This window comes from Euleptes europaea, chromosome 19, assembly GCF_029931775.1.
Source record: "Euleptes europaea isolate rEulEur1 chromosome 19, rEulEur1.hap1, whole genome shotgun sequence".
In the NCBI taxonomy this organism is placed as follows: domain Eukaryota; kingdom Metazoa; phylum Chordata; class Lepidosauria; order Squamata; family Sphaerodactylidae; genus Euleptes; species Euleptes europaea.
Genome location: NC_079330.1, coordinates 40,487,418 through 40,502,105, shown reverse-complemented (window position 1 = coordinate 40,502,105; position 14,688 = coordinate 40,487,418). Strand labels below are relative to the sequence as shown.

Sequence of the window (14,688 nt, the reverse complement as noted above, 5' to 3'; positions counted from 1 at the left end):
ACTGGCCCGCCTCTTCGTGACGCATATCTTTCGTTTACATTCGTTTCCGCGTAAGATAATTTGTGACAGCGGAAGTGGTTTCGTTTCTAAGTTTTGGAAAGCTTTCCTCAAGTTGGTGGGAGTGGAACAAGGGTTGTCTAGTGCATACCATCCTCAAACTGATGGTCAAACTGAACGTGTCAATGCTGTACTTGAATGTTATTTACGCTGTTATGTTAACTACCACCAGTATAACTGGGTGGAACTGTTACCTTTAGCAGAATATGCCTACAATAATGCCATGCATCAATCCACAGGTTTTAGCCCATTTTTTGCTGTGTATGGACAAGATTTCAGTCCTATCACTCCTGCAGATGATGTAGAGGGGGAGGGGAACCCCGACATTGCCTCCTGGGCACACGCCCTCCGTACCACTTGGCCCTGGCTCGTTAGCAACCTCGACCGGGCCAAACGTAAATACAAAGCGCAAGCTGACAAACATCGCTCCCCCGGGGGTGATCTGCAAGTGGGTGCTTTGGTTTACCTTTCCACCAAAAATCTCCGTTCCACCCAACCGTGCCATAAGCTCAGTGCTAAATTCATTGGCCCTTTCCCCATCACCCGGGTCATAAACCCTGTCACGGTGGAACTGGCTCTCCCCAAATCCTTGAGGCGTGTGCATCCTGTTTTCCACATTAGCCTCCTCAAACCCCATGTTGCTTCTCCACAGTGGCATCCGGATCCACCTCCTGCGCAACCCATCATGGTGGGGGGGGGAGGAACACTTCGAAGTCTCCAAGATCCTTGACTCCCGTGTTCACCATGGCAACCTGCAATATTTAGTCCGTTGGAAACATTTCCCCCCTGCCTATGACGAATGGGTGCGCGCACGGGATGTCTCCGCCCCCGACCTCGTCGACGCCTTTCACATTGCTTACCCGGATAGGCCAGCCCCCTTGCGAACTGGGAGGGGGCCTTGAGGGGAGCAGAATGTCAGGCTGCTATCTCGGTTTCGTTATTGCCTCTGTCTCTGCGCTGTATTGTCTGCCCCCCAAGGTCGCATACCTAGGCCTGGGAACTCAGCTCCTGGGAAACTGTATTCAGCCTATGCTTGTAATCTCCCGCCTTTCCTGCCTTATAATAGCTCCCAGCTAGTGAGTCTCTCATAGCTGTCATTTTATTCGTTTGCACTGTATGCCTATTTGACCAGTAAAAGCCATCTGTTTGGACTCTATATGACTTTGTGGTGATTTCTGGTTCTGTGGGCCAAGGGCTGACAGTAGGCAATTGCTTGGGTGCTCCTGATGGATGGGCCAGCCCTGAGCCTTGGACCATTAATATATATATATATATATATATATATATATATATTTTAATGGTCCAAGGCTCAGGGCTGGCCCATCCATCAGGAGCACCCAAGCAATTGCCTACAGTGCCAAGGGTGAAGGGGGCACCAAAACCAGCGTTGTTGTTGCCCACCCACCGGCGCGGCGCACTGGGGTCTGCCTTGGCAAGCAGCAGCTCCAGGCACTGCACTTGTTCCCACAGTGGGGGGGGTCCCACAGTCAGGTTGCCCCTCCTTCCCCTCCCTCTGTTGGGGAATCAAGGAGTGGGACCTCATCCTCCTTCTCCACTGGGGTGAAGCTGGGGGCAGGGCCCACTTCCAGGCCAGTTTTGGTTCTGTTGGGAGCTGTTGGCTCCGTTGGCTGCCAGTCAGAGCAGACCAAACTGACCAATGGACTGACGCAAGATAACACAACTTTTGTGTTCTTGTTGAAGAGGGGCCATGGCTCAGCGGCAAAACATCTGCTTGGCACACAGAAGATCCCAGTTTCAATCCCTGGCTTCTCCTATTGAAAAGATTGTGGGAAAGACCTTGACTTGAGGTCTGAGGAGGCAACAGTGTCCTTGGTAGACCAGTGCTCCGACTTCATATGAAAGCATTTTAATCAGTTCAACATTTCATAGACGAAAACAGGGACATCTGTAGGGGTCACACACCTGCAGCGACACTAGACATGATGCTCTTCTACAGACTCTTGGAAGGGAGCAGAACCCTTCTCACCCCACGGCAAATTCTACCAACTCGTACCAAAATTTAACACGAAGCCAAAATGAAGAAAAAATAAGGACAGTGATTTATCACGGGGCAAACAAATTTCAGGTTAGGAAACTATGCAGGGGGGGAAGCATGAACCACTCTCTCCCTTCTCACATGAACACATGAAGCTGCCTTCTACTGAATCAGACCCTCGGTCCATCAAAGTATTGTTTACTCAGACCCTCAGCGGCTCTACAGGGTCTCAGGCAGAGGTCTTTCACATCACCTAGTCCCTTTAAACTGGAGATGCCGGGGATTGACCCTGGGACCTTCTGCATGCCAAGCAGATGCTCTACCACTGAGCCACAGCCCCTCCTTCTCACCATGGCCCCCAGCTGAATCAGGCCGTCCTGCAGGTCCTTGGATCATATTCCAGTACATTTTCATACCACCCTTCCTCCAGGAATGTCCCCCCTCCCTTCTCTTATTCTCACGACAACCCTGTGATCAGGGCCTGACCTACATTTTTTTAAGGGAGGCAAAAATACAAAATGACGTGCCCCCCCTACTCCCCCCTCACACACATATTGTTCCCTTGCTCCCAGGAGGTGTGAGCTCTTGACCCATCGAACCAGAAATCACCACAGAGACAATCAGATTCCAAGCAGATGGCTTTACTGGTCAAATAGGCAATACAGTGCATTGAAGGCAAGATGACAGCTATGGTTTGTATCGCCCGTCATTTGGAAATATAAGGCAGAAAAACGGCGGGAGATTACAAAGCATAAACAGAGCATTATTTCCCAGGAGTGGCGTTCCCAGGCTTTGGTATGTGAAGCCGTCCTTGAAGTCTGGACGGTTCAGCAGAGAAACGAAAGGAAACATCTAAACCGAGATAACAGCCTGACATCCTGCTCCCCTTAAGGCCCCCTCCCATCCGGCAAGGGGGCTGGTCTGTCCGGGTAGGTATTGTGAAAAGCGTTGACGAGTTTGGGGGCGGAGACATCCCGTGCGCGAACCCATTCGTCATGGGCAGGGGGGAAGTGTTTCCAGCGGATCAGGTATTGCAAGGCCCCGTGGTGTATGCGGGAATCCAGGATTTTGGAGACTTCGAAATGTTCTCCCCCCCCCACCATTATGGGTTGTTCAGGAGGCGGCTCCGGGTGCCATTGTGGGGAAGCAACATGGGGCTTTAGAAGGCTGATATGGAAAACGGGGTGCACACGCCTCAGAGTTTTGGGGAGAGACAGTTCCACCGTGACAGGATTTATGAGGCGGGTGATGGGAAATGGGCCAATGTATTTAGCACTGAGCTTATGGCACGGACGGGTGGAGCGCAGGTTCTTGGTGGAAAGGTATACCAAGTTACCCACTTGCAGGTCCCTACCGGGAGAACGATGCTTGTCAGCCTGCGCCTTGTATTTGCGCTTGGCTCGGTCTAGGTTGCTAACCAGCCAGGGCCATGTTGTACGGAGGGTGTGTGCCCAAGAGGCAATGTCGGCATCCCCCTCCCCCTCTAATCCTTCTATTGGGGTGATAGGACCGAAGTCCTGTCCATACACCGCATAAAATGGGCTGAAACCTGTGGACTGATGTACAGCATTATTGTAGGCATATTCTGCAAAAGGCAACAGTTCTACCCAGTCATCTTGGTGGTAATTGACATAGTGCAAATAGCATTCAAGTACAGCATTGACCCGTTCGGTTTGACCATCCGTTTGGGGATGGTACCCACTAGACAACCCCTGCTCCACCCCCACCAATTTGAGAAAAGCTTTCCAAAACTTAGCAACGAAACTACTTCCGCGGTCGCAGATTATCTTGCGCGGAAACGAATGTAGTCTAAAGACATGTGACACGAAGAGGCGGGCCAACTTCTGAGCGGAGGGGATCCCCGCACATGGAACCAAATGTATTTGCTTAGAAAATAAGTCAGTGATAACCCATAACACAGTTTCCCCCCCGCTGAGAGGGAGATCCGTCATAAAATCCATAGCAATCACTTCCCAGGGTTTGCTGGGTATTTCAAGTGGTTGCAGTAGTCCTGGGGGCTTGCCTTGAGATCGTTTGACTGTGGCGCAAACAGGACAGCTGCGAATAAAAGAGTCAATATCAGAACGCATTCCCCCCCACCAAAATTGTCTGCGCAACGGGTGAAGGGTTTTTAGGAACCCAAAGTGTCCAGCTGTTTTTACTCCATGAGCCAAGTGTAAGACGTCTTTTCGGAGCGCTTTGGGCACATATAATTTCGAGTCCTTGTACCAAAAGCCTCCTTCTTCGATTACACCAGGAGGCAGGGTTTGAGCAGAGCGTTCCATAAGGCATTGTTCCCGAAGGGAATTCAAGAAAGACTCGGAGACGGGAAACCCCCCCCCTTGTTTACGGTGGTAGTAGGAGCAGTTATGGGGGTTGACGAGGGGGAAGCGCTTACGTGCGGTGGTGTGCAGACTGCAGGAGGTTGGGCGGCAGGTTGGGTTGGAGGAGCTGGAGCGTCGGCTACCGTGTGCTTCCGTTGTGGGGGCAGCTGGGCGGCCGGTAGGGCTGGAGGAGCTTGCGCGCCGGCTATCGTGTGCTTCCGTTGTGGGGGCAGCTGGGCGGCCGGTAGGGCTGGAGGAGCTTGCGCGCCGGCTATCGTGTGCTTCCGCTGGGGCAGCGTCTGGGATCGGGTTTGTACAGCCAGTACGGGCAGGGCTTCTCTTTGCGCGGGCGTAAATAAAGAGTCTGTTGGCCGATCGAGTTTCGCCGGGTATTGAGGCAACCGGGAGAGAGCATCTGCGAGAACGTTTTGTTTTCCAGGGACATGCTTCAGGACAAAACGAAACTGAGCAAAGAATTCCGCCCAACGCTGTTGTTTCGTGGATAACTTATGGGTTCCTGTGAGGGCGGCTAGATTCTTGTGATCGGTCCAAACTTCGAAGGGGACTTTAGACCCTTCCAGGAATTGTCGCCATAGAGTAAGCGCATGGTGAACGGCTGAGGCTTCTTTCTCCCAAATGGGCCAGTTCAATTGGGAGTGCGCAAATTTCTTTGAGAAGTAAGCGCAGGGGTGAAGGAGACCATCTGGTCCTCTTTGGAGTAGGGCCCCTCCCATAGCTACGTCGGAGGCATCGACTTGTACAATGAACATTCGATTTGGGTCTGGGTGCCGTAGCACAGGTTCCGACGTGAAAAGGCGTTTGAGGGCTACAAAGGCGGTCTGGCATTGATCAGTCCACAGTATCTTAGTGGAGGGTAATGTAGCAGAGCTTCCTTTACCCTTGGTTTTCAGAAGGTCGGTGATGAGCAGCGCTATTTGGGCGAAGTTAGGGATAAATCCGCGGTAGAAATTAGCAAAGCCCAGAAACTGCTGTACTTGCTTGCGGTTGGAGGGAGGAGTCCAATCGAGGACGGATTGGACCTTGGCCGGGTCCATGCTAAGGCCATGGTGGGAGATTATATATCCCAAGAAAGTTATTTTGCTCTGGTGAAATTCGCATTTAGCCAACTTTGCAAAGAGTTGGTGATTGCGCAGGCGGTGCAGAACTTCTCGGACCAAAGTGACGTGCTCGTCCATGGTTTTTGAATAAATAAGAATGTCATCCAAATAAACTACCACCCCGCGGTACAGTAAATCATGGAGGATTTCGTTGATGAGTTGCATGAAGACCCCCGGGGCACCTTTTATCCCGAAGGGCATCACAAGGAATTCAAACATTCCAAAACAGCTAGAGAAGGCAGTGAGGGGTTCGTCTCCCTCACGGATACGGACGCGGTAGTAGGCTTCTACTAGGTCCAATTTGGAGAATATATGTCCCTCTTGTAGTTGCCCCAAAATATCTGAAATTAGCGGTATAGGATAGGCGTTGGCTTGAGTAACGGCGTTGAGTTTTCGGAAGTCAATGCAGAGGCGCAGGTCGCCTTCCTTTTTTCGGACGAAAAACGCGGGGGCTGAGTTGGGAGCATTCGATGGGCGAATGAACCCTCTGGCAAGGTTTTTGTCCAAAAAGTCCCGTAGTACAGTGCGCTCGGAAGCGCTCATAGGGTAAATCTTACTCTTGGTTAATGTGCAGTCCTTCACCACCTCAATAGCACAGTCAGTGGCCCGGTGGGGGGGGGGGTAAGGCATCACATTCTTTAATGTTAAAGACATCTGCAAAGTCCTGGTATACATCAGGTAGGGACGGCGGTGATGGGACATCGGAGATTAATGCCGGAGCGGGGGGAGACACCACCGCAACTTGCTGTCGGTGCTGGTCGCATTTGGGGCTGGCAAAGGAGATAAGTGTTCATTTCCCAGTCTATACTGGGACTATGACCTTTAATCCAGTTAATTCCCAGGACCACTTCAAATTGGATAGGGGCTATGGTAAAGTCTATTTGCTGCCAGTGGGAGCCAATACCAATCGCCACCCAGTAGTGCGATGATCAACTGGGCCCCCCTTGAAATGGCTTCCGTCCATTTGGGCAAATTGGATGGGGCTGGTAAAGCCTCGGACTTGACTTTGAGTGCTGCAAATGTGGCCTCACTGATTAGAGTGCGACCGCAACCGGAGTCAATGAGTGCCTTAACGGGTAGTTGGGGACCACCTTTATAGTGTTGTAAAACTGCGTCCACATAAACGGTGGTTTCCACTTCCTTCACTTTAGTGGGAGCTTTCGGTTTAGCAGGAGATTCTGCAGAGGTCTGTGGAGACGCTCCACTCACCACAGACCGGAGCCGTTTTTTGACAAATCAAGGGGGGATTCCAGGTTTAAATCTGGAGGATTCCATGGGTTCTCTTCGTCAGAAGAAGGAAAGTTGTCCCCCAATGGGGCATTTGTAATCCGGGACCCGGCGGGGTCATTCGATGTAGGAAGGATAGATGAGTCCTCAACGTGAAGTGCAGAGGGTGTGGGTCTTCCCGGCGCTGCACTGCGGGTGGCCGCGGTGCCTCTGCGTTGAGGTCGTCCTCTAGCTCGGGCTGTCATGCTGGGACGAAAGGGTTCAGGGCGATGTGGGCAGACTGCTGCAAAGTGGCCCAGTTCCCCACAAGTGAGGCAAGCACCTCTTTGAAACCGTGTTTCGCGATCCTGGGGTGGACGCGCAGGTTTTCGTGGATTGGGGGGCGGTGCCTTGGGCTGGGGTTTTTGGACGCTTTTCTCCTTGTTTCTTTGGCGGACAAGGGAAATAAAGTGCCGGCGGCTTTCCACCTCTTCGGCTAATAGAATCCAATCCTCGAGGGTGTCGGGATCACCCCGCATATACGACCAGTTCAGAATGTCAGGGTGTAAGGCTTCCCTGAAATGGTGAATTAGGGTGGCTTCGGGCCAGCCCACAATTCTGCTCGCTAGTCTTTGAAATTCATCGGCAAATTCTCGAACTGGAGTAGAGCCTTGTCTTAGTTGTAGAAGCTCCGCTTTGGCTCGTTCCCCCAGAAAGGGGTCCTCAAACCTCCTCCGTAAGGCAGTCATGAAATTGTTGAGGGAACGGATAGAGCGGGATCGGGTGTCGAACTGGAGGACCATCCAGTCGGCTGCTTTACCTGTCAAAAGGGAAGCCACATAGCGAACCCGGCTGTCCTCTGTAGGGAAGAACTGTCCTTGTTCTCGCATATAGCTGTCTACCTGATGCAAGAAACAGGGCAGGGTTTCGAGAGATCCATCGTAAGTAGTTTTCAACTTGAGTTGTTTCCAAGGACCGGGCATGGGTTGGCCCGGTTGCACGGGTGCCCTGGGTGCAGGTAAAACGGGACCTCCGGGAACCGTGTTTGAACAGGCACATTAGCGGGTGGCTGGGCTGGCACTCCCTGATCCGGTACTGCGGCCCCCTGTGGAACGGGTTGTGCCGGGGTTGTCAGGGCCTGCTGTAACTGCCTGTTGTCCTGAAGCAAGCGTTCCATTAGCTCCTGGAGTTGATCTACACGGCCAGATAGCTCTCGATTCTGAGCTCGTAACAGGTGAACGTCTTCACCCGGGCCACCTGTACGATGAGGTTTGCTTGTCCGAAAACCTTGGCCCATTGAGAACTGTCCCCATACAAGTCCTCTTCCTCAGACTCCTCGGAGTCTTGGCGTCGTTCCGCGAGGCGGCGTGCGCGTTGGGTCGTGCGCGACGGGGCAAATACCGGGGAAAACGACAGACCCAATGGAGGACCGCTCCGTCCGGAGTCTTTGGGGCGGCCGCCTGTCCGCGCCCGATCCGCAGCCAACTGCTGCTCTTTGTCCCTTGCGGCTTGAGCCTCGGCTTCCGCCTTAGCCGCTTCAGCAGCTTCCCTATCCGCGAGAGCCTGTGCGCTTTCAAGTCTCAGAGCGCAGCTGCGGTAATGTGCGGTAAAAGTTCCATTTCCAGGAGCGTGAGTAGGGGGTCGGGCTCCCCACCTAACAATGGTTGCACTCGGACCGCAACCGTGGGTGCATCGGCCCCGAACGTCGGGGTCAAACGTTGAGCCAAGGTGGCTATCGTGGTATCCTTTGTACAATCCGCAAAGAGGAGGGCTGTCTGGATAGCGATCCTCTTGGCTTCAGCTTGACAGTCAGCTGCATTGGGTACCAAAGAAAAACCTGCCGGTGCGGCTCCCGCCATGGTACCTTCCCCCAAGGCGACAGGACGCGTTAGAGCCGTGGATGAGAGAGTCTCACGGGCAATAAGCTTATCCAATAAACCGGTTAGTATTTGTAAGTCCTCAGTTGCCAGCCGGGCATCATCCAGCAACTGATCAAAATCCTGGAGGTCTAAACGAGCATTAGTATCCTCCGACGTTAACATCCAGAGAACCCTCACTAGAGATTGCCACTGTGTCTGGACCAGTCCACTCAAGCGGCAAACCTCTGAATTAGTCTTAAAGAGTTCAGCTACTATGTCCCGTGGAAGGGTAGGATCCTCTGATGAGGACTCCAGGGTTCCAAGAAGCAGTAGTCACGGTTCACTCGGAGAGCGCCCTCCTAGCTCCCATCCGAGTGGCAGGCGAACCCTCCAGGGCTCCAGCCTGACTAAAGAATCGATGAAGAAGAGAGGTGATAGCTGTCATAATATCGAACCAGAAATCACCACAGAGACAATCAGATTCCAAGCAGATGGCTTTACTTGTCAAATAGGCAATACAGTGCATTGAAGGCAAGATGACAGCTATGGTTTGTCTCGCCCGTCATTTGGACATATAAGGCAGAGAAACGGCGGGAGATTACAAAGCATAAACAGAGCATTATTTCCCAGAAGTGGCGTTCCCAGAAGTGGCGTTTGGTATGTGTAGCCGTCCTTGAAGTCTGGACAGTTCAGCAGAGAAACGAAAGGAAACATCTAAACCGAGATAACAGCCTGACATCAGGCACCTGGCCAGCCGCCACTCTCCCTCACCCCAGCACCTCCAGGGTCTGACGCGCTGAGGCCACTCTTCTGCACTGGTCAGTTTGGAATGCATCGCAGCTGCTAAGGTCCTGCTGACAGCTGGGCGCCAAGCCCGGCTCAGCAACAGCCAAGGGAGGTATATTGTCCTCAAAGGGAGAACAGCTCAAGCCACAGCCGCCTGCCAACACCGTCGCTGGCCCTTTCCTCCCTCTCCGAGTGCCCAAGAATTTCTGCAAGAGCGATGGGGCGGGGGCTGGCGTGCCCCTTCTGGGCAGGCCCATGCGTGTGGTCACGGGTCAGGTACTTACCCCCCACTCTGTTCCCCGTAGTGCTGTCATTTGGCCTGGCTTTTCCTGCAGGTGAGTGGAAACTTCCCTTCTCCATGAGTTCCAGAGGCCACAAGTCCCCTACCCTGAGGGAGGGGAAGCCCCATTGTCCAGTCCCTGAGGATCGAAGGCCAACTTTGGACTGCGCCATGTCCCAGCAGGAATTGTATGCAACTGCTGGCGACTAAGGCCCACCCGGCCTGCGTTCAATGCGGGAGGAAGAGGCTGGGCTGGGAGAAAGGGAAGGGGGGGATGCAGAAGGGAGCCTTCAGGGACAGAGGGAGGAGGGCCAGTGGCTTTAAGGCAGGGGAGGGGCAACGTAGAGCGCAGCATGCACAGCCGCCGGGTGAGCACCTGCAGTCTCTGCCTTGGCTGCCGTTGCCTCTCTGCAGGGCAGCTGCCCCCCCCCCAGATCAAGCCCTGCCCTGTGAGGTAGGTTAGACTGAATGAGATTGAAGGGCCCCAGTTTCAGGGCAGAGTGATGGATCTGAATCAGGAACTCCTGGATCGTTCTGAGCACTAGCCACTACTTGACACAGTCTCCCTTCCAGCATCTATAGTTTTACCCCAAACTTACAAGCTGAACACAAGCAACTCATAATTAAAGGTATGCAAGGAGCAGCGTTTCTTAGGGAGTATCGCCTTTCGTGCTTGCCTTCCCATTTCCAAAGGTTATCAATGAACCCTTTCCAGAAAAATCAGTTTATTTGTTTAGATACGTGTGCTCTGCCTTTCTACCCAGTTGGGACCCAAAAGTGGCTCACAACCTCCCCTCCTCTTCCTTCTTTCTCCTCAGAGCAACAGCTCTGCAAGATAAATTTGGCCGAGAGAGCGAGAGCGAGAGAGCGAGAGAGCGAGAGAGTGAGAGAGAGAGCGCACAAGTGACTGGCCGAAGGCAGTCCACTGACCCTCCACGGCAAAGTGGGGGTCTGAACCAGGAGCTCCCCCACCCCCAGATCCCAGTGTGATACTCTAACCACTATGCTGGGCTGACAATGTTAGAGCAGCACTGCGCAGGTTGGGGCTCCTGCAGCAGCCAAGATGAAGGCAGAACAAACCAAAAGACACACAGAGAATCTTCAAATATACAAAAAGTGTTTATTTGATGATCCTGATGCATTCCGCATCAAAATGCTTCCTCAGGGGAATGGCTGTTGTTGAAAGCAAGGTTTGATCCCCTGAGGAAGGGTTTTGATGCGGAATGCATCAGGATCATCAAATAAACACTTTTTGTATATTTGAAGATTTTGAACTTCATCTATGTTGAAGCAGGACTTTTCTTAACTCTTGAAAGACCAAACTACAGTTTTCAATGCCAAGTTTTAAAAATTACTTTCTCCAAGATTTTTTGCAAGTTCTGCCTAAATTTAGTTTTATATTCCTCCACTTGTGCTATTGTAATTTCAATGCTGAGTCTATAATTGTTTATACTAGATTTATTTCTATGGAGCAATCCACTCTCTCTTGGTAGAGTATCTGAGATCATTCCTAAACTTCTTGCTCTTTCCCCCGTTTCTGTTGTAATCACGTTTATCGTAAGCTCTCGTGGCCCCTTTTTACATGCCCAGTGTAATGTTGAACGCCACTTTGGGGTCAGGAAGCAATTTTCCTCCAGGCCAGATTGGCCAGGGATCCTGGAAGGGGTTTTTTTGCCATCTTCTGGGCATGGAGCAGGGGTCACTGGGTGTGTGTGGGGGGAGGTAGTTGTGAATGTATGTATGTATGTATTTATTTTTCAAATTTATAGCCCGCCCTCGTCCCCAGGAAGCCAGGCTCAGGGCAGGTAACAACGATTAAAAACATAAGATATATAAAATACATAAAATCCTCAGCACCATTAAAACCATAATCTTAATAAATCACTTATACGCAGATGGCCATAAATGTACCTAGGTGCCACTGTGTAATAGGATATCAGCAATTCAGCCCCCTACAGATTTCAAGAGTGGGGCGGGATGTGGAGGCCAGTGAAGTTGGATCCTCTCGCAGCTGTCCTCAGTTATAGGCCTGGTGGAATAGCTCCATTTTGCAGGCCCTGCGGAACTCCTTAAGATCCCGCAGGGCCCTGATGTCACCAGGAAGACTATTCCACCAGGCAGGGGCCAAGGCTGAAAAAGCCCTGGCCCTTGTTGAGGACAGCCGCACATTCTTCGGGCCAGGGACCACCAGCAGATTACTGTTAGTAGAGCGTAAGGCTCTTTGGAGGGCATACCAGGAGAGGCGGTTCCGCAGGTACGATGGTCCCAAACCGTGTAAGGCTTTAAAGGTCATAACCAGCACCTTGAACGTGATCCGATGTTCCAGCTGGAGCCAATGCTGTTGTTTTAACACTGGTGTTATATGATCCCATGGCCTCGCCATGGCATTTTGCACCAGCTGGAGCCTTTGGGTCAGTCTCAGGGGCAGCTCTACGTAGAACGAGTTACAGTAAACCAGTCTAGAGGTGACCGTCGCATGGATCACTGTGGCTAGGTTGGGGAGGGTGAGGCCGGGGTGGAAAAAGGCTGCCTTGACCACAGCTGTGACCCGAGCCTCCATAGATAAGGAGGCATCAAGGATAACACCCAGACTCTTGACGGCAGGTTCAGATGTTAACTGCACGCCGTCAAGTGTCGGGAGCCAGCACCCCGCGCCAAGGCTGCCCCGGCCGAGCCTAAGGACCGCCGTCTTTGATGGATTGAATTTCAGTCGGCTTTTCTTCAACCATTCGGTCACGGCATCCAAGTACCTGGCCAGTGTGTCCAGGGCGGAGTCTGGGTGGCCGTCCGTCAACAGAAAAAGCTGGGTGTCGTCATTGTACTGATGACACCCCAGCCAGAAACTCCTGACAAGCTGGGCAAGAGGGCGCATAAAGATGTTAAACAACATAGGGGACAGGATTGCACCCTGCGGCACCCCACACACCAAAGGGTGCAGCTGCGACACCTGCTCCCCTAGCGCCACTCTCTGTCCCCGACCTTGGAGAAAAGAGCAAAACCATTGAAGGGCTACGCCCCGGATTCCAATGTCAGCATTGTGCAGAAGGTTGGACCCTGGTGGCCCCTTCCACCGCTATGATTCTATAATTCTATTATTCTAACTTTCAAAAACTATTTATTATTTAATTAAATAATTATTTCATCATCATCATCATCATTAAATAATTATTTCATTCCCTTCACCTTCCCCCCATTTATTTTCTAGAAATTGCCTTGCAAAAAAAGAAAGGAAAGAAAAGGTTCCCCACACGTCTCCCACGGAGGAAGGCCTCTTCCTCCTTACCGTCCAGCTCCTCCACAGAGATGTTGGCCAACTGTTCACTGTCGCTGCCGGCAGAGAGAGATCGGTTCAAGTAGTTTCCTTTGTACAACAAGCCAGCCGTGACATGATGGAAGGGCATCTTCTCCCTAATGGCAGAAAGACAGGAACACAGGAGGTCTCTCACTCTAAGCCTTGTAAAAACTTCATCCCCCTCCCCCGCACAAAAAAAGACCAAAGCACAATTCATTCTAGAAAGAGGAAGTAAGTGTCTCCTAGCCAAATATCCCCCCCCCCGCCCGCCCGACATCACATTTAAAAGGAACAACTCTGTGGTAATTGAGGGACAAACTACAATACCCTTTTCAGTTAGCTGAGTCTGAGTTCCCCGGACACCAATTTAGCTCAGAACAGCAGCGTTGGGGGAGAAAGGGGTCTCCTGCCTCCCCCCCATACCTTTTTAATGAGCTAAACAGCCCTGGTGGAAAGAAATTTGCATAACTTTGGAGCCACATATGCTCTGGAAACTCCACGTGCAGTACATTGATTTATATCCCATTGGGAACCCAAAGCGGCCGACAATAAGCATAATTACAACAGAAACAGGGGGAAGGCTTCTGTGTGAGGGCCAAGGAGTTTAGAAACGATCTCAGATGGTCCACCAGGACCTACTCCTTGGTACTACTTCCTTCCTTCCATACAACAAGTCTTCTAATCACACGTGAAATTTAATTGCTTTTTTCCTATCTTTCTACCACCTACATTATATCAAATGAACCAACACAACCCAGAACAAAGCAAAACAAAATATGAAATATCAGAAAAGGGCTGGACTAACAGTGCTATAGGGAGGGACAGAGCAAGAGTGGGGTGGGGGAAATCACTCTGGCAATTTTGTCTGATAGAAAAACATGGGAACAAATTAGGCCAGTTGAACTGCCTGGTTTCCCAGTTCCAAGAAGCAGCCACGCCCCAAGAAATCACTAGTCAGTATGACTTGATTTCTACATAACTTTTCAATGATGTTGCTTCATTCGGGCCACCAAAGGCCTTTGCATTTCTTTCTTGCAGTCTTTGCATTCTGCACACATACTCTGCCTTACCCATAGACAGAGGAACTTCATTGAAATATTCCCAAACGGGGTTTCTTTTATGGTCTGCTGCCAGTATTGGTTTCCTACTCCAGGGATGGAATAATATGATAAACCTCTGGCTATACACATAGGGTTGCCAACCTCCAGGTACTAGCTGGAGATCTCCTGCTATTACAACTGATCTCCAGCCGATAGAGATCAGTTCACCTGGAGAAAATGCCTGCTTTGGCAATTGGACTCTATGGCTTTGAAGTCCCTCCCCAGACCCCACCCTCCTCAGGCTCCGCCCCAGAAATCTCCTGCCAGTGGTGAAGTGGGACCTGGCAACTCTAATATGCACAGAGAGATTCCGAGATTTGTGGAATATCCTGCTCAGGTGGTTTCACTTTCATTTTTACCGCTTTCCCCTCCCTCCTCACTCCTTGTGCAGATCTATCCCATTCCTAACAATCTTCTATTCAATGGGCTTCTTGAAACTTAGCACTTAAAAGGTAAGGGGTTGATTCTGTGTACATAGATTTGCACAGGGAACAGTGGGAATAAGTTCTTTTTCTCAACTCTATGTATATTTGATAATATTTTTGCTGTGAAGAAGAGGCATGTTATCTCTGCACACACACATTCACAGTTTTGAGAACTGCAAAACCCAGCATCTTCTAGACAAAAAAAATGCCCAAAATAATCTTACAGAAACTTCTGGAAGAACATG

At 51.2% G+C, this 14,688-nt stretch overlaps 1 protein-coding gene across 1 annotated transcript in view; it reads right to left on the bottom strand.

Annotated features, from left to right (window-relative positions):
- The window catches only part of CALN1 (calneuron 1), a 204,463-nt gene that overhangs the window by 117,622 nt on the left and 72,153 nt on the right, over positions 1 to 14,688 (bottom strand). The window contains exon 2 of the mRNA XM_056865300.1: positions 12,910 to 13,034. Coding sequence (XP_056721278.1) covers positions 12,910 to 13,027 — 118 coding nt within the window. The 5' untranslated portion in view covers positions 13,028 to 13,034. The remainder of the gene's footprint in view (positions 1 to 12,909; positions 13,035 to 14,688) is intronic.